The sequence below is a fragment of the Cetorhinus maximus genome, chromosome 24, assembly GCF_964194155.1.
Source record: "Cetorhinus maximus chromosome 24, sCetMax3.hap1.1, whole genome shotgun sequence".
In the NCBI taxonomy this organism is placed as follows: Eukaryota; Metazoa; Chordata; class Chondrichthyes; order Lamniformes; family Cetorhinidae; genus Cetorhinus; species Cetorhinus maximus.
This window is the reverse complement of record NC_135902.1, coordinates 19,993,736-20,019,098: the sequence shown is the minus strand read 5'-3', so window position 1 is coordinate 20,019,098 and position 25,363 is coordinate 19,993,736. Positions and strand designations below refer to the sequence as shown.

Below are 25,363 nucleotides of genomic sequence, written 5' to 3'. Positions count from 1 at the left end.
CGCAAGGCTCTGGCACCGCACCCCCCCTCCTCCCGCCGCACTCCCATAGCTGTAGCTCTCTCCCCCTCTCCCACCCCCAACACTCCTACAGTCCCAGCAGCACCGCCCCCGCTCCCACAGCTCTGGGACCAACCCCAACCCCTGCTCTTACTTTTCTGCCCCCCCCCCCCTCCCCACCACCACCACCCCCCTTGCAGGCTTAATTTTCTCTGCAGGGGTTTTTCATCCTGCTGCCATAGTTCAGATAAGACATTAAACTGAGGCCCTGTTTACTCTCCCAGGTGGGCTTAAAGGATCCCGTGAAGCCACTGTATTTTGAGGAAGAGTGGTAGGGGAGTTATTCCTGGTGTCCTGCCAATATTTACCGCTCTTTCTTTAATCCTCCCCATCCCGGCCTCCACCCCTACAAAATCCTTTCGCTTCCCACACAGTATTGAACCCTTCCATCTGTAAAGAAAAATGTTATTCCTCAATGTTCACCAAGTCCCTTTTAAGTTAATAAAAGCTGACTGACTGCCCAAAGTTCTGTTCACTGGGATTTGGACTTTGTGTACCTTTGTGATTCATTGGGCTGGGATGGGTGGAGTAACTCCTACTACTCCCAGTTACATTCTCTTCAGAACCAGTTCTGCGAGTTTTACATTAACCCGAAACTTTGTGCTTGGTCTTCTTTGGATCATCTGTCATCGAAAAGGAGCCTCCCTCAAAACCCAGCTTTAACTGAGAGTCGGAGCTTGTAGTGCACACATTATCAGTGTCTGTGCACCTGCATGTGTATATAGGGGATAGAATATCCCACACGGATGTAGAAAGAGCTACACAGAAAGACAGAGATAGAGTAACAGAGATCAGTCAACACTCTGGCAACATGTTCTCAAAAAAGAGCACGCTAAAGATCTCCCCTAGCAGCAAGACATCCAGGTAAGTAGCAGTCCCAGCATGTCTTATCAACCTGGTTGAATTTAATGCTGACAATGTCCAGATCAGGGCTGTTAACTGGATTGATGTTGTTGAATACAATGCTGTATTTTAATCAGAGGAAACTGGCTTGACATGAGTCTGTTCATTTTAAGGAGAGGATGCAAATGGGTGACTGATTGCAATTTCATAAATAAAAGCGAAATACTGCAGATGCTGGAAATGTGAAACAAAAACAAAGATTGCTGGAAAAACTCAGCAGGTCCGACAGCATCTGTGGAGAGGAAGACAGAGTTAACGTTTCGAGTCCGTATAAGTTCTGATAAAGAGTCATACAGACTTGAAATGTTAACTCTGTCTTCCTCTCCACAGATGCTGTCAGACCTGCTGAGTTTTTCCAGCAATTTTTGTGATTGCAATCTCAGTTCAGGAGCTGAGAGAGTATGGGTAAGGACATGAAGAGATCCAGGCTTAGGCCAGTGGAACTAATTTGGGAGCAGACAGTTTCAGGTGAATAAACTAGGAATTCTGGTTTTGCAGGATTCAGACTGAGCAAATTTGGGAGTTACTTCAGGCCATGAGGTGAATCTGGGAGTTGAGAGCTTGCACAGTGAATTAAATTGTGAGCTGTTGGTTTTGGAAATGTGTTTGAAAGTTGTATCATTTTGGGTGCTATGCATTTGACAGCTGTTTGTTTGAGGACTGTCCACTTTTGTGGTTTGTATTTGAGAGCTTTGGTTTTGGAGAATTGCACTTAGGATCTATACGCTTGGCAGGTGCTGAGGTATCTTTGCCTACATTTGAGGGCTGTGTTTTTCCTGCTGTGTGGGAGATGCTCATTGTCCATCCATGTCATTTCCATATATTCAAAGTCTTTGTTGTTGGTGAATTCAGGCTGGGAGCAGTGGGGTTACCACAGACTCTGAATGAATACTTTAACAAGGACAATGCTGTCTCTTTGTTCTTGATATTAAGGCGGATCTAGGAGAGACAAAGAAGAGACTGTCACTCTTCATTAAATCTGAGACATTCTCTTTGAATGTAAACTCATTTCTGTTGTATAGGCCCTGACATTCTACATATTTCTAACACTCAATAGTAAATTCTAAAAGGGAGACAAAAAATGGAAACAGAATTTTTAAAATATTCATTCGTGCGATGTGGGTGTCGCTGGCTAGACCAGCATTTTTATTGCCCTTGAGAAGATGGTGGTGAGCTGTCGTCTTGAACCGTGGCAGTCCCTGTGGTGTAGGTATACCCACAGTGCTGTTAGTAGGGAGGGAGTTCCAGGATTTGACTCAGCAACAGTGAAGGAACGGCGATATATTTCCAAGTCAGGACGTTGAGTGGCTTGGAGGGGAACATCCAGGCTTTGGTGTTGCCATGTGTCTGCTGCCCTTGTCCTACTACATGGTGATGGTCGTGGGTTTGGAAGGAGCTTTCTAAGGAGCCTTGGTGAGTTTCTGCAGTGCATCTTGTAGATGGTGCACACTGCTGCCACTGTGCATGGGTGGTGGAGGAAGTGAATGTTTGTGGAAGCAGTGCCAATCATGTGGACTGCTTTGTCTTGGATGGTATCGAACTTCTTGAGTGTTGTGGGAGCTGCACTCATCCAAACAAGTGGAGAGTATCCATCACACTGCTGACTTGTGCCTTGTATGGGTTGAGGACGTGAAGAGATCCAGGCTAAGGCCTGTGGAACTAATTTGGGAGCAGTTTCAGGTAAATAAAGGTGGACAGGCTTTGAGAAGTCAGGAGGTGAGTTACTCACCACAGGATTCCTAGCCTCTGACCTGCTTTTGTAGCCACAGTATTTATATAGCTAGTCCAGTTCAGTTTCTGGTCAAAGGTAACCCTCAGGATGTTGATAGTGGGGGATTCAGCGATGGCAATACCATTAAATGTCAAGGGGTGATGGTTAGATTCTCTCTTGTTGGAGATGGTCATTGCCTGACACTTGAGTGGCATAAATGTTAACTTGCCACTTGTCAGCCCAGGCCTAGATATTGCTCAGATCAGATTGGCATTTGAGTAAAATATCATTTGGCTTTTCATGCATAAATGTCTGCCTTGGCTCAGTGGGTAGCTCACCTCAGAGTCAAAAGGTCATGCGTTTCAAACTTCCACTCCAGAAACTTGAGGATAAAATCCAGGCTAACATTCCATTGCAGTACTGATGGAGTGCTACACTGTCTGAGGTGCCATCTTTTGTCTGTGGCGTTAAACTGAGGCCCCTTCTGCCCTCTCAGTTAGGCATCAAGGCACAATTTGAAGAAGAGCAGGGAGGTTTGCCCTGATGTCCTGGCCAGTATTTTCCCCTCAGATGGTTTGGTCTGTTCATTGCTGTTTGTGGGAGCTTGCTGTGCAGAAATTGGCTGCTGTGTCTCCTACACTACCAAGTCACTATACTTCATTGGCTATAAAGTGCTTTAGAATGATTTCAGGTTGTGAAAGGTGCTATATAAATGCAAGATCTTTTTTCTAAGATACATTTGGTTCTGTTAGTCATACTGTCACATTGTCAGGATCGTTGCAGATTCAAGGCCTCTGCAGGATTTGCAGCAATGAGTTAAGGCTGATATACCGTTGTTGTATTAAGGTGGCTACTTTCCTAAACCAAAGCTCCCTGGTCTGTCTGTTCAGTTGGGTGTAAAAGCTACTGTGACACTATTTGAAGAAAAACAGGGGAGTTTCCTTGTCAATATTCATCGCTCCACTCTAACAAATGAACTGATGTTTTTGCTGTTCAGGAGAATTTGCTGTGCTTAAAGCATTTGCCACGTTTCACCACATCACAATAGTGACTGTATTTGATAAAATTACTTCATTGTCTGTGAACATGTTGAGAATGTGAAAGGTGCTATATAAATGCAAGTTCTATGTATTCTTGTATTCTCTATCCAAGTCCCATCAATAATTACCTAGACTAGGAGAGGAGTTTAATAAAGAGCTTAACAATGTGTTAACTAGTTCCTTTAAACTTTGGGCATTTAACAACTTGTTTAGTGTTCAGAGTGCTGGGGAAGAACCGAACAATGTTAAATACACAACTGAAACACTTACAGATGAAACCTTAAAAAGAGTAAAGGCATGTTTCAGGGGCAGGCTTGGTTTACAGGTTTCCTCCATCTCTTTTTGACAGCTTGGTATGTATTCCCAGCAATTTTTAATCCAAAATTCCATTTATCATAGTTTTATTTAGTTTAATACTTACAGGCGAGTTTCCATTGTGATTGCAGTCACTTTGAAAGTATAAGAATGTCAGGAATTCAGGGTGGGGAGAAAGTATGTAATGTATGGACTACACCCCATTCTTCAGATGCAATAGAGTTATCAGAGTTGTTAACTAATAATTCAACCGGTGACTCTGCGTGGGAACAATCTGGAAACAGCGTTATCATGAGCTGTGGTCACCCCACCTATTTCTGACTTGTCACCAAAGGGCAGTTCAGGGTCTCTGTTTACCAATGGAGGAGATATAGGGAGGGTTTGATAGACATAACCATATTCATAATAAATATCACCTTTTGATGGGAGGTGAGAGGACTATTAACCTCGTCACTCTGAAGGTGCTAAATGTTGCCAAAAAGCAAACACAATAAAGGTTTCACAAATAAACCAATAAAGGGTGTTTAATAACCACACATTCTCTGCGTCAGCAGCCTACAACATTACAAACCCAATCCTGAGGATCCAAAATAATTGTTTTCTATTATAAATTCCATCTCCCCACCTCCCCTTGTTTTTCCTCCCCTCCTCTCAAGGCACTAATAATTTCTCGGATACAGTTCCACCTGCTCAAGTCACCTTCAGTCCATTGTTTAAGTAGCCATTATTCACATGTTAGTCCAGCGAGTATTGACCAACTATTCAAACATGGATAGGCATCACAGCCAAGCCCAAGCCTGTAGATGACAGCCACCCACAACATGCCCTTACCAGTATTAGATACGATTGCAAACAGCAATCTTCATTTTCTCTTCTCCTTTCATGAGCCAGGGGGCACTGAGGCCAACTAAAGCAACTATCGCCATCCCAGCTGAGGTCAGCTAACTCAGCACAGACTGCAGTTTGAATCTGGGATCTTCCTGGTCTGAATGGGCCTCTTGTCACGCAGGATTTATGTTATGTAGCACCTTTGACCTCTTCAGGACACCTCAAAGCACTTTACAGTATTTTTGAAGTGCAGTCATTGTTATAATGTTGGAAACGCTGGTGCCAATTTACACACAGCAAGATCCCTCAAACAGCAACTTGGCAATGAGCAAAAAAATCTGCTTTTAGGTGTTGGCTCAGGGATAAATATTGGCCAAGAGTCTGGGATGAATCCTCTACTCACATTTGAATAGCGCCATGGGATCTTTCAAGTCCACCTGTGAGGATAGACAAGGCCTCAGTTTAACATTGTATCCAAAAGACGGTGCCTTTGACAGTGCAGCACTCCCTCAGTGCCGCAGCAGAATGTCAACCTAGATTCCCTCCTTAAATCTCTAGATTAGGGCTTGAACCCACAACCTTTGGAATCGGAGGTGAGAATTCTACCCAGTGATAAGGTTCATCTAACAATTTAAATGAGTTAGTTCCTGCAGGATGGGAAGTTAAGGCTAGATAGGAAAGTGATGGGGGGTTGGGGGATGGTCGCTCTTGTGGTTGGGTAATGGCTGTAACACCCCCCCACCCTACAGACTATTGCATGGCCTGTCAGTTTGCTCCTCTAAACTCACCACTGTGTATTCCTAACTGGGTCATGGCAACTGCTTAGGTTGAACAGAGATTAGGAGCTTGTCCGCAGGAGAGGCTAGAAAACCTTAGGGAGGGTGGCTTTGCAATGGAGGCACCTCAACAATGGTGGGCAGCAGGGGGAAAGCTAAACAGAGACAAAGCCAAACTAAATTTGTATAAAATACCTCATCCACCCACCCTCCCCCTGAAACTCTTCATGAAGACCAGGTTTGAGGTACAGGCAGTTACAGCCTTGGTAACTCACTCAACCAATGTTCTTTATGTTTTGGCCTACACAATATAGCTGCTCAGCTATGGTGGTCATCACACTGAAGCTCAACTCTGTCCTCATGCAACACCTGTAAATTCCCATTCAGCTGTGCCATTGGACAGCATGTGGAAACCTTCACCAGCAGCAGGATCAATTGTGACATCACCCCCTGCACATGCAGACTATCACAGGGATTGGCAAGGAGACATTTTTGAAATTGAGTCAAAAACACGATATCTTAAGATCCACATTGTTGTTACTCAAAATTCAAAAATAGTGAAATAAAAGGCAGAGACACATTTCAACAACATATTTTACAAAAAAGTTATTAATTGAATGATGCTTTCTCACAAGTACAATATTAATAATTATTTTTTACATGAAATAAACCATTTAATTGCCATCGAAATGGGATCGATCGATCAGATTGCGGGGTGCACGTGAGTCTTTAATAAGCCACATGCAGCACTGGAGCGGTAGACTGCAGGCCAGGGATTGAACCACCAAACTTCCTTCATATGATGCATTTGCCTGACAATCAACTAGTGATCTTATTAAACATTCTGTCCTGTTGAAACCCAAGATTCTGCTCAACGAATGAAACAAAGTAACAATGACCCTGGATTCAAGTTTGGCTCCCTCTTTACTGTCATTTAATTTATGTCTCTGACTGGTGGAACATTTCCTGATTGCTGAATAGTTTGATGCCTATGGTTTGTGTGGAGGGCGAGCAGAAACTGAACTGGACTAGCCATATAAATACTGTGGCTACAAGAGCAGGTCAGAGGTTAGGAATCGAGCGATGGGTAACCCACCTGACTCCCCAAAGCCAGTCCACCATCTACAAGACACAAGTCAGGAGTGTGATGGAATACTGCCCACTTGCCCGGTTGAATGCAGCTCCCACAACACTTAAGACGCTTGACACCGTCTTGATTGGCACCACATCCACAAACATTCACTCCCTCCACCACTGATGCACAGTAGCAGCAGTGTGCACCATCTACAAGATACACTGCAGGGATTCACCAAGGCTCCTGAGCCAGCACCTTCCAAACCCATGACGACTACCATATAGAAGGAACAAGGGTAGCAGATAGATGGGAACACCACCACCTGGAAGTTCCCCTCCAAGTCACTTACCATCCTGACTTGGAAATATATCGCCTTTCCCTCACTGTTTTGCTGTGTCAAAATCCTGGAACTCCCTAACAGCACTGTGGCTGTACCTACTGGACTACAGCGGTTCAAGAAGGCAGCTCACCACCAACTTCTCAAGGGCAACTAGGGATGGGCAATAAATGCTGGCCCAGCCAGTGAAGCCCACATCCTGAGAATGAATTTTTAAAAAGGAGCTGAGAACAGGCACAGGAGCTGCAATGATCTTTTTCACTTCTGTGCACTCCTTCCTCAAAGAAAATTCATCCTCTTCAAATGATCACGGAGCAATGATTCAGTGACTTATTCCAATTTCCCTTCTCGGGTTTGTAATGGTTAATGTGTGGGACTGTGTAAATAGCACCTCCCATAATGATGATGTGAGAGAACACATGAGGAGGAGTAGAGGGGGAGAATGTTCATGGCTTCAGCAGTGTGACACCTGTGGATGGCTGTATGTAGTTTAGTTGTACATGATAAACCAGTTGTTTGGACATACTAGTGCCTCAGTAATCATTCCCAAGCTAGACTAACCAACTTACACAACACCCTCCTGGACGCACTGGGGTACAGATCTACGGACACCAGCAACTCTGTGGGTACATCACCCCTGTAGCCATTCTTCAGAATTAGTGTCACTAGGACTCTTTATGCTGACATAGTTGGCGTAGTCCCGTGCCCCTCACACATGGCCAGAATTTTCCCGTCGGCGATTTTGGGGCAGGGCCCACTTGCCGACTGGAAAATGACGTCGGGATGAATCCCTGTCCGTTTAAATATTTAGGAAGGTGGGCGTACAGCGAAATCAGCTGTCTGCCCGCCGACCTGTCAATGGCCAATTAAGGCCATTGACAGGTTAATTAAGATCATTAAAGACCTGCCCGTCCAACCTTAAGGCTGGTTGGCGGGGAGGCCAGGAGCCCCAGCGGGCTTCTGATAATACATGAAACCTCATCCACTGGTGGGATGAGGTTTTATGTCCATTTTTAAAAAGTTTAATAAAGCTTATGCCCTTTTTAATTAACGTCACATGAGTGGGACATGTTAATTATTTTTATATTTTTCTATTTTTAATGTTTTTTTACACTGTCAATGATCTCCCTGAGACAGCACTTAGTCTCAGGGAGCAGTGCGCTCTTTTGCGCGCATGTGTGAACGAGCGCACTTTGACAGATGGGGATTCCCTCCACCCCCCGCACAGGAAGCGCATAGCGCTTCCCCTCGGGCGACCTGCTGGGCGGTCCTTAATTGGCCCACCCACTCAAAATGGCGGCAGGCCCCGTTTTGGCGGCGGAGTTCGGCTGCCTGCCCACCCATCAAGGTTAAGAATTCTGGCCATAGATACCAATCAAGAGAAGGAACCTGGCACATTTTACATCTTTGTCAATCCATCCTTTGTCCCCACCTATCGCTGGCCTTCTATCCAGCTCCACCTGCCCCACCCCCCTTAAGCAGTATAAATTTAATCACATTTCCACTTCTCTTCACCTCTGAAGAAGGGTCATACGGACTCGAAACGTTAACTTTGTTTCTCTCTCCACAGATGCTGCTAGACCTGCTGAGTTTTTCTAGCATTTTCTGTTTTTGTTTCACATTTTCTTTATTCCTCTCCCTAGCTTGGGGCAATGAGACCAATTGTCCTGCCCTAATTGTTTCCTCAACTGAGATCATCTGCAAAAAAGAGAAAGAACTTTCTCCTTACATTTATATTGCACCTTTCACAACCTTCAAGGACATCTCCAAGCACTTTACAGCCCATTAAATACTTTGGAACAGTGACTACACTTCAAACGTATGAAATGCAGGAGCCAATTTGCACACAGCAAGCTCCCGCAAACAGAAATATGATCACAACCAGATAATCTGTTTTTGTGAAATTGAATGCCAGACAAACATTGGTTAAGACACTGGGAAGGACACTCCTGCTCCTCTACAAATAGTGCCATGGGATCTGTCAAGAGGAGGGATGTAGCCTCAGTTTAACATGCATCTGAAAGACAGCGCCTCCGACTGGACAGCTCTCCCTCAGTGGGTCAGTGGGGGTGTCAGCCAGGGTTTTGAGTTCAAGTGCTTGGAACAGAACTTGAACCTGTGACCTACTGAATCAGTGCGAGAGTGCTGCCCACTGAGATTGGCTAATTCAGAACCAATGAGGTTTTGTACCTCTTGGTCTGTGCTATTCAGTCACACACTGACAATATCTTTATCCCTCCAGACTATGGTGAACACTCACTAAATTTAGACCTTAAGGGAATTCAACGATGCGAATGGCCCTTCAGCCAAAGGAGGTGAACATTGAAGGTTTGCTCAGTGGTTCTGCCATTACGCTTCTATAGGAGGTTCCATTATTATTGATGCTGATTCAGCCAGGATGACAATGGGGTAAAAATAGGCAAACGCTGACACCATTCCCATGAAACAATGCCCAGAGCTCTATAATGGACATTGTTAGATTTCAAACTGCCATGAGACCCAATGGACAAAATGACTAAACACAATAACAGCCATTCAGCCTGTTGAGCCTATTCCATCATGTAATTAGATCATGGCTAATCTGCACCTTAACTCCTACCCACCTTGGTTTCATAACTCTTAATACCCTTACCTAACAAAAATCTCAGTGTTTAAATTTTCCATTGACCCCCCTGCCTCAAGAGCTTTGTTGGGGAGACAGTTCCAGATTTTCGCTGCCCTTTGTGTGAAGCAGTGCTTTCTGACATCACCCTGGACAGCCTTGCTCTATAGTTAAAATTGTGCCCCTACATTCTGGACTCTCCCAGCAAAGGTATGAGTTTCTCTTTATCTACACTCAATTATTTTAATCGTTTTAAACATCTCCACTCAATCATCCCTTAGTCTTCTATATTTGAGGGAATGCAAACCTAGTCCATGCAGCTTGACGGAGGCCACAGTGCAGTTATTCCTTCAAAAGATGCACAGGAGAAGGCTTGCCTCTGATGGCTATGTGTTAACATCATGGGAAGAATCCCTCTATTCATCACCTTTGGAAAGATCATCTTTCTAATTTACAACATGTATCATTCATGTTTATGATAGCACACAGCAACTGAACGTAATCCAGCATGAATGAAATTTTGACCCATAGAGCATCAGGCAGTAGGACCCAGTCACTGTGATAAGTGCTGACATGGAATGCTTCAAACAGTTGATTGGCAGGATGAGCAAGCTTTGATATTGTAGCTCTGTAACTGGAGTATGAAAAATTCTCTTTCTTTAACCTTTTTGCAACTATGAATTCCAGTTCATTTTGAGGGATGGGTTAGAGCCTGGTTGTTTCTCAGCTCAGGAAAATAAATACCTATATTTTTATTGAGTCTTTCACGGCATTCCAAAGCACTTTACAACCAATTAAGTACTTTTTGAAGTGCAGTCAATGTAGAAAACACAGCAGCCAATTTGCACACAGCAAGATTCCATGAACAGTAATGTGATCACGGTGAGATAGTCTGTTTCAGTGATATTGGCTGAGGGATAAATACCAATCAGAACACCAAGAGAAAGAAAGAAAACCGTGCATTTAAACTGCACTTTACACTATCACCGGACGTCTCAAAGTGCTTTACAGCAAATGCAGTACTTTTTGAATCCAGTCACTGCTATAACGCAGGAAACATAGCAATTTACGTGCAGCAAGCTCTGAGAAGCAGCAATGTGATAATGGCCGTGTTAGCTGTTTTTTGTGATATTGATTAGTGGGTGGGAACTCCCCTGCTCTTCTTCAAATGATGCTATGGAATCTTTTATATCTACCTGAGAGAACAGGTAACGTCTTATCTGAAAGGTGGCACCTCCAGCGGTGCAGCACTCCCTCAGTATAGTATTGACGTGTCAGCCATGATTTCATACTCAAATCTACATGTGGGGCTTGAATCCACGACCTTCTGACTCAGAGGCAAGAGTATTAGCAACTGAGGCACAGCTAACAGCGGAGAGATGACAATCCAGTGCCTGCCCTTCTATCCTTGGCACCAGTTGTGGTTATTCTTTATTGTTCTGATTCCAGCTCATGGTGCAGATTAGGTTTTTATGCTGCCAACACCAAACTATACTTGCTGCTGACAATGGCTGGGCAGAGGCACTGTTTAAATTTGGATTCTGAGGGACTGAGACTTTGTAGATGTTGAGTCTGTTACTGGAATAAGTTCGAAGTATTTAGTGTCAGACTCTCATCCCTGTGATAGAAAGTCATTGATTCAAGTCCCACTCCAGAGACACGAGAGCAAAATCTAGGCTGAAACTCCTGAAGAATTGCTACAAGAGGTGTCATCTTTCAGATGAGAGGTTAAACTGAGGCCCCAGCCAACACCAAAAAAAAACCAAATGATTACATTCCTGTTTGTGAGAGCTTGCTGTGCAAGTCTCTCTTTACCTGAAAGATGGTCTCCTACAATCCAAATGAAAACAGCCACATCACAAAAGCAGTTGGTGAGAAAGAACCAGTCTGTCAACTTTAATAAATACTGTGGTGCAGTTGCCAACTGTATTAGTGCAGCAATATACAAAATGGCATCACTGGGAATTAGATCCAGGTTTCTTGTCATACTTTGTGAAATGGGATTTCTTGAGATTACATTTAACAAGTACAGGTAATTTATTAAAGTTACAAACCTACAATGGTAAGGATTTAAAAATCAACTCTAAGCAACGAGCCAGAATGAAACCAGGGTTAAAATTGTGAGGACAGGACAAAACAATTGCTTTGTATTCCATTGAGCGGTGATCTATTTAAGACGTTTAAAATGATTGAGATTTGAATGGGTAGATACAGAAAAATGGTTTCCGCTAGTGCCGTCTTTCGGATTAGGACAACAACAACTTATATTTATATAGTGCCTTTAAGGTAATAAAATGTCTCGAGGTGCTTCACAGGAGCATTAACAAAACAAAGTATGACACCGAGCCATATAAGGATGACCAAAAGCTTGGTTAAGAGGTAGGTTTTAAGGAGGGTCTTAAATGAGGAAAGCATGGCAGAGAGAGGGAGAGATGTAGGGAGGAAATTCCAAATTTTGGGGCTTAGGCAACTGAAGGCAGAGCCAACAATGATGGAGCAATTAAAATTGGGGATGTTCAAGAGGCCAGAAATAAATGAGCACAGATATCTCAGAGGGTTATGGGGCTGGAGGAGATTACAGAGATAGGGAGGTGCGAGGCCATAGAAGGATTTGTAAACTTAAACAAGATGTTTCTTGACCGGGAGCCAATATAGGGCAGTGAGCACAGGGGTGATAAAAGAATGGGACTAGGTGTGAGTTAAGACATGGACAGTAGAGTTTTGGATGACCTCAAGTATACAGAGGGTAGAATGTGGGAAACCAGCAAAGAGTGCGTTGGAATAGCTGAGTCTAGAGGTAACAAAGGCACGAATGAGGGTTTCAGCAGCAGTTGAGCTGAGACAATTTAAACATTCAGCAGATAAAAACAAAAAACTACTGCGGATGCTGGAAATCCAAAACAAAAACAGAATTACCTGGAAAAACTCAGCAGGTCTGGCAGCATCGGCGGAGAAGAAAAGAGTTGACGTTTCGAGTCCTCATGACCCTTCAACAGAACTGAGTAAAATTAGGAGAGGGGTGAAATATAAGCTGGTTTAAGGTGGGGGGAGATTCAGCAGGTCTGACAGCATCTGGGGAGAAAGACAGAGTCAACTTTTTGAGTCCATCTGGTGCAGTTGCACCTACAGTGAAATGTCCTTTATTTCAAAAAAAATTTTTTTAGACAGATTCTTCACTAAAAAGAGAGTCAAAGGTCATTGGGTGTAGGCAGGAATGTGGAGTTGAGGTCACAATCAGATCAGTCATGATCTTATTGAACAGCAGAGCAAGCTCGAGGGGCCAAATGGCCTACACCTGCTCCTGATTTACATGTTTGAATATCCTTATATGTCGCCGTTCCTTCACTGTCGCGGGATCAAAACCCTGGAATGCACTTCTCAGCAGCACTGTGGGTGTAACTGTACCAGATGGACAGCAGCAGTTCAAGAAGGTGACTCACCACCAACTTATCAAAGTCAGTTAGGGATGGGCAACAAATGTTGGCCTAGCCAGTGATGCCCACATCCCATGAAAGAATTTTTTAAAAGTGCCAAGTTGGGCTATATTATGGAGGTCTTACTGATGACAAATATGAGGTTGGAAGCTCATCTTGGGTCAGATGTGACATCAAGGTTACAAACAGACGGGCTTAATCTCAGACTGTTGCCAGGGAGAGGGATGGAGTAAGTAGCTAGGGATTGGAGTTTGGAGCAAGGATTGAAAGCAATGGCTTCAGTCACCCCATATTTAACTGGAGGAAATTTCTGCTCATCCAGCACTGGATGTCGGACAAGCAGTCTGACAGGAGTTGAGAGAGGTGGTGATGAGGTAGAGCTGGGTGTCATTAAGGACATTAAACTGAGATGCCATGCCCTCTCGTGGATGTAACCAATCTCATGGGACTATTTCGAAGACCAGTTCTGCCCGGGGTCCTGGATCAACCAACATAATTTAAAAAGAACTGCTGTTTGTGGAAGCTTGCTGTGCATAAATTGACTGCTGCTTTTCCTGTATTACAACTGTGACTACACTTCAAAAAGTACTTTGTTGGCTGTAAAGCGCTTTGAGACGTCCTGAGGTTCTGAAAGGTGCTATTTTTTTTTTGAAAAATATACTTTATTCATAAAATATCTGGAAGAACATTCCAAAACATTTCAAAATCACCATCACAAAAGTACAATCAGATTCAACTTTTACACATGTATCACGAGGTGCATCAATACAATCAATGAATATTACAATCATTTCAATATGGTCATTACAGACAATCAGACAATGGGATTGGAGTTATCAACATACATCATGTTGCACTCTGAGGTGCTTCAATACAATTATAATACAATTATTATTCAATGCAGACATTCATTATGAGCTGTACAGCCCGAGGGGCTTTCAACAGTTCCCAGCCCCTCGGTGCACTGTGGCAGAAAGGTCTTAGACAGCGACCTTTCCCCATTGCGCCTTTACAGCGGCTGCCCCAAGCTTTAGTGCGTCCCTCAGCACGTAGTCCTGAACTTTGGAATGTGCCAGTCTGCAACACTCGGTTGGGGACAACTCTTTGCACTGGAAGACCAACAAGTTTCAGGCAGACCAAAGAGCGTCTTTCACCGAGTTGATGATCCTCCAGCTGCAGTGATGTTTATCCCGGTGTGTGTCCCTGGGAACAGCCCGTAGAGCACAGAGTCCTGTGTCACAGAATTGCTTGGGATGAACCTCGACAGAAACCGCTGCATCTCTCTCCAGACCTTCTTTGCAAAGGCACAATCCACAAGGAGGTGAAAAACGGTCTCGTCCCCACTACAGCCACCATGAGAGCAACGTGCAGAGGGGGTGAGGCTCCTGGTGTGTTGGAAGGATCTGACGGGGAGGGCCTTTCTCACCACCAGCCAAGCTACATCTTGGTGCTTGTTGGAAAGTTCTGGCGATGAGGCATTCTGCCAAATGACTTTGACAGCTCGGGGAACCATCCCACAGGATCCACCGTCTCCTCTTCCCGCAGGGCCTCTAAAACATTACGTGCCGACCACTGCTTGATGGACTTGTGGTCAAAGGTGTTTCTCTGCATAAAGTTTTCCACAAGGGACAGGTGGTACGGCACGGTCCAACTACCATGCCAGACCCATCCTTTGCAACACCGGGAACAGGTAGAACCTCAGCACGTAGTGACACTTGGTGTTTGCGTACCGAGGATCTACACACAGCTTGATGCAGCCGCACACAAAGGTGGCCATCAGTATGAGGGTGATGTTGGGCACGTTTTTTTCTGAAAGGTGCTATATAGATGCATGTATTCTTTTCTTACAGTACACACCCTTACATCTACATAATATCAAGTTCCTAAACATTCTGCAACACACCTCAATACTGAGAGAGCCGAAATTTTTTTCGCAATGACAGTCACTGAGGAGCCTGAGTGGGTGGCTTGATTGCAAATCATCCAGCAAACCTCGTGCAGTTTGTTTGCATTTTCCAGTCCCCTGAGGGCTGCCTATTTGTTGCACATTTGAATCAGAGCAATCTGGTTGGACCAGCCTGAAGCAGCTGTTCCTGGGGCACTGCCTGAGCACAAAGCAACACCCTCTGAATATCCAAGACACAAAGCAGCCCAACCAAAACCCACATCACCAGCTGCTGCTGGACCTGCAAAAGTGAAACTGTGATTATAGTTGCCAGCACCCCTTCGCCCATCCCACACTGACCTAGTGGTGAGGCCACAGAAGGCAGAGTGTGAGGCTGCAAATTCAACAGCAACAATTTGCACCACAAGCATGGGTCATTTAGCCCAACACTGAATATCGCACACCTAGGCTCGCTTCGGCAGCACATATACTAAAAAATTGGAACGATACAGAGAAGATTAGCATGGCCCCTGCGCAAGGATGACACGCAAATTCGTGAATATCGCACACCTACATGGGGGATGTGCTCTCCAAAATGGGCTTTGGGGAGGGAATTCGAAATTGGATCCAACTGCTCTACACTAACATCAGTAGCGCAGTCTCAATCAATGGGTGGGAAACAGATAGCTTTCCGATTAAATCTGGAGTCAGGCAGGGCTGTCCTCTCTCGCCTGTCCTTTTCGTGTGTTGCATAGAACCCTTTGCCGAGTCCATCAGGAAGGATCCGGGCATAAGAGGAGTGACGATCCCAGGCAGTGGAGGCACTCAGGTAAAAGCCTCCCTGTACATGGACGACGTCGCCGTCTTCTGCTCGGATCCGCTGTCGGTGCGCAGACTGATGCACATCTGCGACCAGTTCGAACTGGCCTCGGGAGCCAAGGTAAATCGTGGGAAGAGCGAGGCCATGTTCTTTGGGAACTGGGCTGACCGATCCTTTGTCCCCTTCACTGTCAGGGCTGACGGCCTGAAGGTGCTGGGGATATGGTTCGGAGGGACCGGGGCATGCGTTAGAAACTGGAAGGAGCGAGTGGCTATGGTGAAAAGGAAACTGGGCATGTGGGAGCGACGCTCCCTCTCCATTGCGGGTAAGAACCTGGTCATCAGGTGTGAGGTACTCTCGCTGTTGCTGTACGTGGCGCAGGTCTGGCCCATTCCAGACTCCTGCGCGACGACGATCACTCGAGCCATCTTCCGCTTTATCTGGAGGTCGAAAATGGATCGTGTCCGCAGGGACGCGATGTACAAGCCTCTAGATAAAGGGGGAAAAAACGTGCCCAACATCGCCCTCATACTGATGGCCACCTTTGTGTGCGGCTGCATCAAGCGGTGCGTAGACCCTCAGTACGCAAACACCAAGTGTCACTACGTGCTGAGGTTCTACCTGTCCCCGGTGTTGCGAAGGATGGGTCTGGCCACGCTGCCGCGGAACGCTCCAAGTAGTTGGACCGTGCCATACCACCTGTCCCTGGTGGAAAAATTTATGCAGAAAAACACCTTTGACCACAAGTCCATCAGGCAGTGGTCAGCACGTAACGTCCTAGAGGCCCTGAGGGAAAAGGAGAGGGTGGACCCTGTGGGATGGTTCCCCGAGCAGACTGTCAAAGTCATTTGGCAGAATGCCTCATCGCCAGAACTTTCCAACAAGCACCAAGACGTAGCTTGGCTGGTGGTGAGAAAGGCCCTTCCCGTCAGATCCTTCCTACACGCCAGGAGGCTCACCCCCTCTGCACGTTGCCCTCGAGGTGGCTGTGGTGGGGAAGAGACCGTTGTTCACCTCCTTGTGGATTGTGCCTTTGCAAAGAAAGTCTGGAGAGAGATGCAGTGGTTGCTGTCGAGGTTCATCCCGAGCAGTTCTGTGACACAGGACTCTGTGCTCTACGGGCTGTTCCCAGGGACACACACCGAGACAAACATCAACTGCAGCTGGAGGATCATCAACTCGGTGAAAGAGGCGCTTTGGTCTGCCCGAAACTTGTTGGTCTTCCAGCACAAAGAGTTGTCCCCGACCGATTGTTGCGGACTGGCACAATCCAAAGTCCAGGACTACGTGCTGAGGGACGCACTAAAGCTTGGGGCAGCTGCCGCAAAGGCGCAATGGGGAAGGGTCGCTGTCTAAGACCTTTCTACCACAGCGCACCGAGAGACTGGGAACTGTTTAGAGCCCCTCGGGCTGTACAGATCAAAATGAAAGGCTGTAAATGATTGTAATATTGTTTGTACTGATGCACCTGGTGATACATTTTGTAAAAGTTTAACCTGGATTGTACCCTTGTAATGTTGTTTTTGAAATGGTTTTGAATGTGATTGAAGATTTTTTATGAATAAAGTATATTTTTACAAAAAAAAAACATTCATCCCAATGAGCCTCCTTCCACCCTTATTCATCTAACCCCAGCTACATATTAGCCTAACACTTCATGACTATCCACCACAACCACTCCCTGTGGTAGCATGTTCTATATTCTAACTAACCTCTGGGTAAAGAAGTTTCTCAAGAATCCCCTGTTGGATTTATTAGTGACTATCTTATGTTTATGGCCATTTGTTCCTGGTCTCCAATCTCAAATGGAAACTTTGGGCTGAATTTTTCAGGAGACCTTGAAGTGCCGCCAAGGGGGCTGAAAGCAGGAGGCAATCTTGCTCCGGCAGGCGGTGGGACCCTGGGGAAAAATCTTGCCAATGCAGTGGCCAATAAAGGATGGTGGTCCACCCCAGGAGCTTCTCAGTCAATGGGAGGGCCAGCAATTCGCAGCCTCAGCAGTGCCACCACTAGCGGTGGTCCTTGCTGGGGCTGCATCTGTAGGCTGAGGGCGCCTCAATGGTGAGGCACCCTCAGAATTTGTTGAGTTTGGTTTGGGGTAGCTGAGGCCAGGCAGGCAGGCCCCAATGATGGGATGGGGGGGTTGGTGGCGGGGCAGGGTGACATGTGGGAATTGTGGTACACCGGCAACATTATTGCCATGAGGGCAGCCACCTCTGGGGACCTTTCCGTGGGCCATGGAGCACCATTCAAGGAGGGCACCCCCACCACTGGGAAACTGCTAAGACGTCCCTGGTACCTGACGGCCTTTCCCAACACAGGCAAAATGCCCAGAGAGGCTGGAAATGGTCCTTAATTGGCCATTTAAGTAGTTCAACTGGCCACCCAGTGGGAGGACATGCTGCTCAGGCTCCCACAACTGGCAATATGTCATGGTGGCGGGAAGGTGTCAGGCTGCCCTCCTGATGCCTTCTCCTACCATATTGCCAGGCCTCCTACCTCCCAGCCCATCACCATAGGGCTGGTAAAATTCAGGCCATTGTTTGTACATCTGCCTTTTATAAACAGAAAGGCTCTATTAGGTCCCTCCCTCAGCCCTCTCTTTTCAAGGAGGCAAGAGCACCATCTTTCCTGATAGGTATAACCTCTCGGTTCTGGTATCATCCTAATAAATCTTTTTCTGCCTTTTCTCCAGTTTCTCCATAAACTTTTTATAATAGGATGTCTTTAACTTAGTAAAATGTCCCAAGGTGCCTGTCAAGAATGGCCAAAGAAAGAATAGATAGCAAGACAGGTGACCAAAGCCTGGTCAAAGTGATGGGTTTTAAAGAGTACCTTAAAGGTGGCAAGAGTGAGAGAGACATTTAGGGGAAGGGGAGGAATTCCAGAACCAAAGGCCCCGACGTCTTGAAGGCACAGCTACCAAAGGTGAGGTAAAGAAAGTTGGGGATGGACAAGAGACCAGATTGGGATTTAACCTCAATTTGTTCTGCATTGCTGAACCTGTGGGGCATTAGTGCTACCCTCAGTCCCCTGGGCAAAGGATGGCTATTAATCATGGGGTCCAGGACCCAAAGGACAGTTGCTGGGAAGTGCAGGGTGTGAACATTGAGTTGTGACTTTCACTATGAGCAAATAGGGCACCAACACTCATTTTCTGAGATCACACGGGATAAATAGTGAGACAGCAAAGGGCTGTCAGCTGATGTGGAACAGAATCACGACAAGGGGCAGTGCCTTCAGAAACAGAAATCAAATTATTGGTGGGAGGCGGTGGTGTAGTGGTATTGTCACTAGAGTGGTAATCCAAAGGCCCAGAGTAATGCTCTGGGGACCTGATTCAAATCCCACTGTGGCAAATGGTAGAATTTGATTTCAGTAAAAATCTGGAATTAAAAAGTCAAATGATGACCATCATTGTCATAAAAACCCATCTGGGTCACTGATGACCTCCAGGGAAGGAAATCTGCCATCCTTACCTGGTCTCTGGTTACCACAGTAATATGGTTGACTCTTAAATGGCCTTGCAAGCCATTATCAAACTGCTTTAAAAAAAAGGACAAAATGGAATGAAACCAGATAGACCACCTGGCATCAGCATTGACCTAGGGCACTGGAAACAACAATGGCAAACCCAGCCCTGTCAACCCTACAAAGTCCTCCTTACTAACAACTGGGGGCTTGTGCCAAAATTGGGAGAGCCATCTCAGAGACAGCTCTTCCCAGCAACAGCCCAATATAGTCATACTCACGGATTGTACCTTACAGATTCCCCTCCATCACCATCCCTGGGTATGTTCTGCCCCACTGGCAGAGGTGGTGGCACAGTGGTATACATTTGGTAGGGAGTTGTCCTCAGCTGATGAGTCAGTACTCCTCCATGTTGAACACCACTTGGAGCTGACTGGGTGTCTGGCTCTGCAGTGTTTTTTAAGTAGGTGCCTGTCGGTGAGAGTTGGAAGGTTGGCAGGTCATGTGCAAAAACCATTGGGTGTGTCATGCAGAGAACCGCATTATATAGGGACAGGAGGAGGCCATTCAGCCGCTCGAACCTATTCTGCCATTCAGTTAGATCATGGCTGATCAGATCCATTTACCTGCCTTGGTTCTGAAACCCTCAATACCTTTGCCAACAAAAATCTATTAATCTGTTTTAAAATTGTCAATTGACCTCCAACCTTAACAGCTTTTATCGGGGAGACAATTCCAGATTTCCACTACCCTTTGTGTGTAGAACCCAGCTCTAATCTTAAGTTCCTGCCCCCCTGTTCTGCACTTTTTGTCAGAGGAAATAGATTCTATCTATTCTTGTCAACTTCTTTAATCAACTTATACATATCAATCATACCACGTTTTAATGTTCTGTCTCAAGGGAATACAAGCCTAGTCTATATAAGGCCTTGCAACTTAACTCTTTTTGTCCCAGTATCATTCAGGTGAATCTGTGCTACACTCCTCCAACGCCAACATATCCTTCAGAGGAAATACAGCATTCCAGATGGGGTCTATCCAGAGCTCTCAACAGCTGTAGGCTAACTTTCTATTCATCTTTTAAATAATAGTTTGTCCTTGCCCACTGGTTTTCAATGATTCCTATTAAATAGCAATTAGGGGCAGAGATTATTTCAGTGATCTGCTCACAAAGGCTGCTGATAATGAACACCAAGAGGCAATATGATTCGATTGACTCTATTTAATCTCCTGGGTTATGCTGATGATGTCAGGCTCAACCGCAGGCTTCACGACATGAAACAGACTCGGTGCAGCAAGATTGTGGAATGAAATCATAAGTCACAAAGGAAATTTTCCTCTCAGATGCCCCATTACCCTTCATATTCCTCAAAACATCATGATTCTTGAAGGTGTGCAACACATTTCTTTTTTCACGACTTGATAGAAGTTTACAAAATTATGAGTGGCACGGACAGAGTAGATAGTCAGAAGCTTTTTCCCAGGGTGGAAGAGTCAATTACTAGGGGACATAGATTTAAGGTGAGAGGAGAAAACTATAGAGGAGATGTGCGGGGCAAGTTTTTTACATAGAGGGTAGTGAGTGTCTGGAATTCACTGCCAGAGGAGGTGGTGGAAGCAGGTACGATAGTAGTGTTTAAGAGGCAGCTTGACAAATACATGAATAGGATGGGAATAGAGGGATACGGACCCGGGAAGTGCAAAATATTTTAGTTTGACAGGCAATATGATCGGCGCAGGCTTGGAGGGTTGAAGGGCCTGTTCCTGTGCTGTACTTTTCTTTGTTCTTTGTTTTTTTTGTTTAAATGTTTCCACTCATAATTTCAAATTTTACGCTCCTTGAGGTTCTGCTTTAAGCTGCTGTTGAAGTGCCCATCTGTCCTTCAGGAGATTGCTTTCTCCCATCAACTAAGGGTATAAATATGGCAAATGCTAGCTGCTTGTTTGTGCAACATGATCCATCCATTAAGATTGATGGTTGATTATTGAGGCCTCAGTAGTCATGAGGCTTCCATGCCTGATGACCATGACCCTGTCACCTGATGTTCATGTTAGATAATAGCTTGTGTGGTGGTCTTGATTGTGACTCAGCAGGTAGTGTCCCTGCCTTTGAACCAGAAGCTCTGAGTTCAAGCTCCCCTCCAGGACTTGTGAGCCATGGAAAGAGTGTTCATGTTGCAGTTCAGACAGGTTCATAATCAGCCCATTAATCCTTCCAACACTTTTCCACTATTCTCCAAAGGAGAAAAAGTGTTTGGAGATATGAATCAAAGAGTGCATAGGACTTCTCTGGCTCTTTAATATGGCCCCATCAAGTAGTCCAGGTCTTGGATGCTTGGAATGAAGATTTTCATTTATATTGCGCCTTTCACGACTTGAGATCCCAAAGTGTTTTCCAACCATTTCGTATATGAACCTGATGGCTCATTTTCATATAGCATGTTAACGCAATGAGGTAATGACCCTTTTTTAGTGATGCTGGTTGAGGGATAAATAGTGGCCTCAGCACTGGAGAGAGTCCTCCTGCTCTTCTTCAGACAATGCCATGAAATCTTTTACATCCCCAACGGGGCAGTCAGGACCTTGAGTTAATGTCTCATCTAAAAGACAGCATAGCTGATCATGCAGCATTCCCTGCCTAGATTTTGTGCTCAGGCTTCTGGAGTGGGGCTTGAACCTACAACCTTCTGACTCAGAAGCCAGAGCGCTCCCCACTGAAGCCACCTCAAGAAGGGAATTCAGAATCACCTCACAAGAGACTAATTTTGTGATTCGTGCAAGTTCTTATTGGTCAGAGCTTGTCTCCTAAAGCATCCATAGGTTGTAATGGTCCTCCTGAAGCAGCAACAATGTTAGCAGCTCAAGATTAGCAGTCCAACAGAATGAATGACTGATGAGAGCAATGTCAAGTTACACAGCAGAAAGGAACAGGAATTATATGGGCAGCAATCTGTGGTCTGCACAATATTGGTATCAGCCCAGCTTGGATTATATCAGCTCCAGCACAGGTCCAGCTAGGGTATTATCAGCCCCAGCACTGGCCCAGCTAGGGTAAAATCAGCCCCCACACAGGCCCAGCTAGGATAATATCAGCCCAGGCACAGGTCCAGCTAGGGTAATACTAGCTCTAGCACAGGCCTAGCAGGATAATAGCAGCCTCAGCACAAGCCCAGCTAGTATAATGCACAGGCCCAGCAGGGTTAATGCATAGGCCCAGCTAGGGTAATATCAGCCTCAGCACAGGCCCAGCTAGGATAATACCAGCCTCAGCACACATCCAGCTAGGATACTACCAGGCCCAGCTAGACTAATACTAGCCTCAGCACAGACCCGGCTAGGATAACACCAGCCCCAGCACAGGCCCAGCTAAGGTAATACCAGGCCCTGCTAGGGTAATACCAGCCCAAGCACAGGCCAGCTAGGGTAATACTAGCTCCAGCACATACCCAGCTAGGATGATACAGACCCATCTAAGGTAAAACTAGGCCCAGCTACGGTAATACCAGGCCCAGCTAGGGTAATACCAGGCCCAGCTAGGGTAACACCAGCCCAAGCATACACCCAGCTAGGCGAATACTAGCCCCAGCACATACCTGGCTAGGATAATATCAGGCCCAGCACATGCCCAGCTAAGGTAATACTAGGCCCAACTAGGATAATACCAGGCTCAGCTAGTTTAATACCAGGCCCAGCTAAGGTAATACTAGCCCCAGCACAGGCCCAGCTAGGATAATGCCAGCCCTGGTACATGCCCAGCTAGGGTAATACCAGCCCCAGCACAGGTCCAGCTAGGGTAATACCAGCCCCAGCACAGGTCCAGCTAGAGTAATACCAGCCCCAGCACACGCCCAGCGAGGGTAATACCAGCCCCAGCACAGGTCCAACTAGGATAATCCAGCCCCAGCACATGCCCAGCTAGAGTAATACCAGCCCTGGCACAGGCTCAGCTAGGGTAATACCAGCCCCAACACAGGCCCAGCTAGGATAATGCCAGCCCCAGCACATGCCCAGCTAGAGCAATACCAGGCCCAGCTAGGGTAATACCAGCCCCAGCACAGGTCCAGCTAGAGTAATACCAGCCCCAACACAGGCCCAGCTAGGGTATTGCCAGGCCCAGCTAGGGTGGTAATAACAGGCCCAGCTAGGACAATACCAGCCCCAGCACATGCCCAGCTAGAATAATACCAGCCCCAGGAGAGGCCCAGTTAGTTTAATACCCGCCCAACCAACATCACCAACATTGCATATTTATTAGGCACGTTTAATGTAATGAAATGCCCTAAAGTGCTTCACAGGAACATTATGAAACAAAATATGACATCGAGCCGCATGAGATATTGTGGCAGATGATTGAAAGCTTGGTCGAGGAGGTAGGTTATAAGGAGTATCTTAAAGGGAGAAGTGCAGTAGAGAGGTGTAGGGTGGGAATTCCAGAGCTTGGGGCTTCTGCAACTGAAAGGCACGACCACCAATGGTGGAGCAATTAAAATAAGGAATGCACAAGAGGTCAGTGTTATAGGAGCGCAGACATCTCAGAGGGTTATGGGACTGGAGGTGATCACAGAGGTAGGGAGGGACAAGGCAATGGAGGGATTTGTAAACAAGGATGAGAATTTTATAATTAAGATGTTGCTTGACCAGGAGCCGATGAAGGTCAGCGAGCAAAAAGATGATAAGTGACCAGAAGCTACTTCAGTTTGAGACACAGACAGTAGAGTTTTGAATTACCTCAAGTTTACAGAGATTAGAATGTGGCAGACCCAGTTTGGCCAGGAGTGCATTGGAATAGTCGGGTCCAGAGGTAACGAAGGCATGGATGAGGGTTTCAGCATTAAATGAGCTGAGGCAGGGGCAAGCACCTTCCAAACCCGCGACCACTACCATCTAGAAGGACAAAGGCAACAGATAGATGGGAACTCCGCCACCTGGAAGTTCCCCTCCAAGTTACTCACTATCCTGACTTGGAAGTGTGACACTGTTCCTTCACTGTCCCGGGGTCAAAATCCTGGAACTCCCTCCCTAACAACACCACATGGACTGCCGCGGTTCAAGAAGGCAGCTCACCACCACTTTCTCAAGGGCAATTAGGGCTGGGCAATAAATGCTGGTCTTGCCAGCGACGCCCGCATCCCATGAAAGAACAAAGAAAAGGTGGAGGTGAGGGTGGTGGTTGAGCAAATCAGTAGCTGCAGAAATGTTGTGGGGACTGGAGGGCCAAAAGCTAGGTAGGTGGGATTTTGAAAGTGTAAGGGGATTTGTGCGCTAGATTTTTTTCTAGGGACAGGTGCAGAAAGAGGTATGATACCAGACCCAGTTAAAGGCCTTTCAATGCAGGACCTATCTCAATACATTTTGATAGCAGCTCACTATCAGACAGGTTGAGCACAGTTGCAGAGTTCCTTGGAGCCTTGTTGACCACAGCCCTGACACCATTTCCATTTCCCCATTCCACTCAAACAAATTCTCCAGTTTTACACTTGAGCTAATGAATGTTTTCTTTCAAATTATTTTACCTCTAATCAGAAAAAAGCTTTTTCCCCAAAGCAAAGTGGGAGAAAAATATCAATTTTTTTCTAAAATTCACTTCTCTTAAATTGGGATATCCTGGGTGAGAGGTCGAGGGAATAGAGGAAAAGTGAGGAAAGTCGAAAAGTAGTGATTTGTTGATGTAAAACTTGGATTTAAAAGCCAATGATTGATGTTGGATGGGGAGGAGCTCCACGGGTTAGAGGACCTGATAGAGAATGCATTACATCGGTGACTGCAAAGAATCATGATCCCAACATGATGTGGCTGCAACGAGGAGAGCATTTATGAGTAGGGACATGCCAGGAAGATAAACAGAAATTTCACAGTTGCAATGCGCAAAGCAGTATTAATAACTGCGAGAGACAAGAATGGTTAGTTGATGGGTGACTGGTTCAATGACCCACACTATACAGACGTTGCATAAACACTGGGGGGCAGGATTTTGGGCTGTGACCACAATGTCAGGGCCAAATTGGGGTCCTGAACCCGCACTGTGTGAGGAACAGTCAGCAGTAATTTTCCCCAAATTGGCTAGTTAATGGCCAGAAAGCTAGCTCACCATCCAATTAATGACAGCGAG

General features: G+C 45.9%; 1 protein-coding gene and 1 non-coding gene across 2 annotated transcripts in view; both read left to right on the top strand.

The window, feature by feature from the left end:
- Positions 1-716: 716 nt before the first annotated feature.
- Positions 717-25,363, top strand: part of LOC144699682 (envoplakin-like) — an 81,926-nt gene continuing 57,279 nt past the window's right edge. Inside the window, exon 1 of the mRNA XM_078570820.1 lies at positions 717-921. Within this exon, the coding sequence (XP_078426946.1) occupies positions 869-921 (53 nt within the window). The 5' untranslated portion in view covers positions 717-868. The remainder of the gene's footprint in view (positions 922-25,363) is intronic.
- Positions 15,432-15,538, top strand: LOC144667659 (U6 spliceosomal RNA). Its single transcript, XR_013573354.1, has one exon. It is a non-coding gene; the product is annotated as a U6 spliceosomal RNA (small nuclear RNA).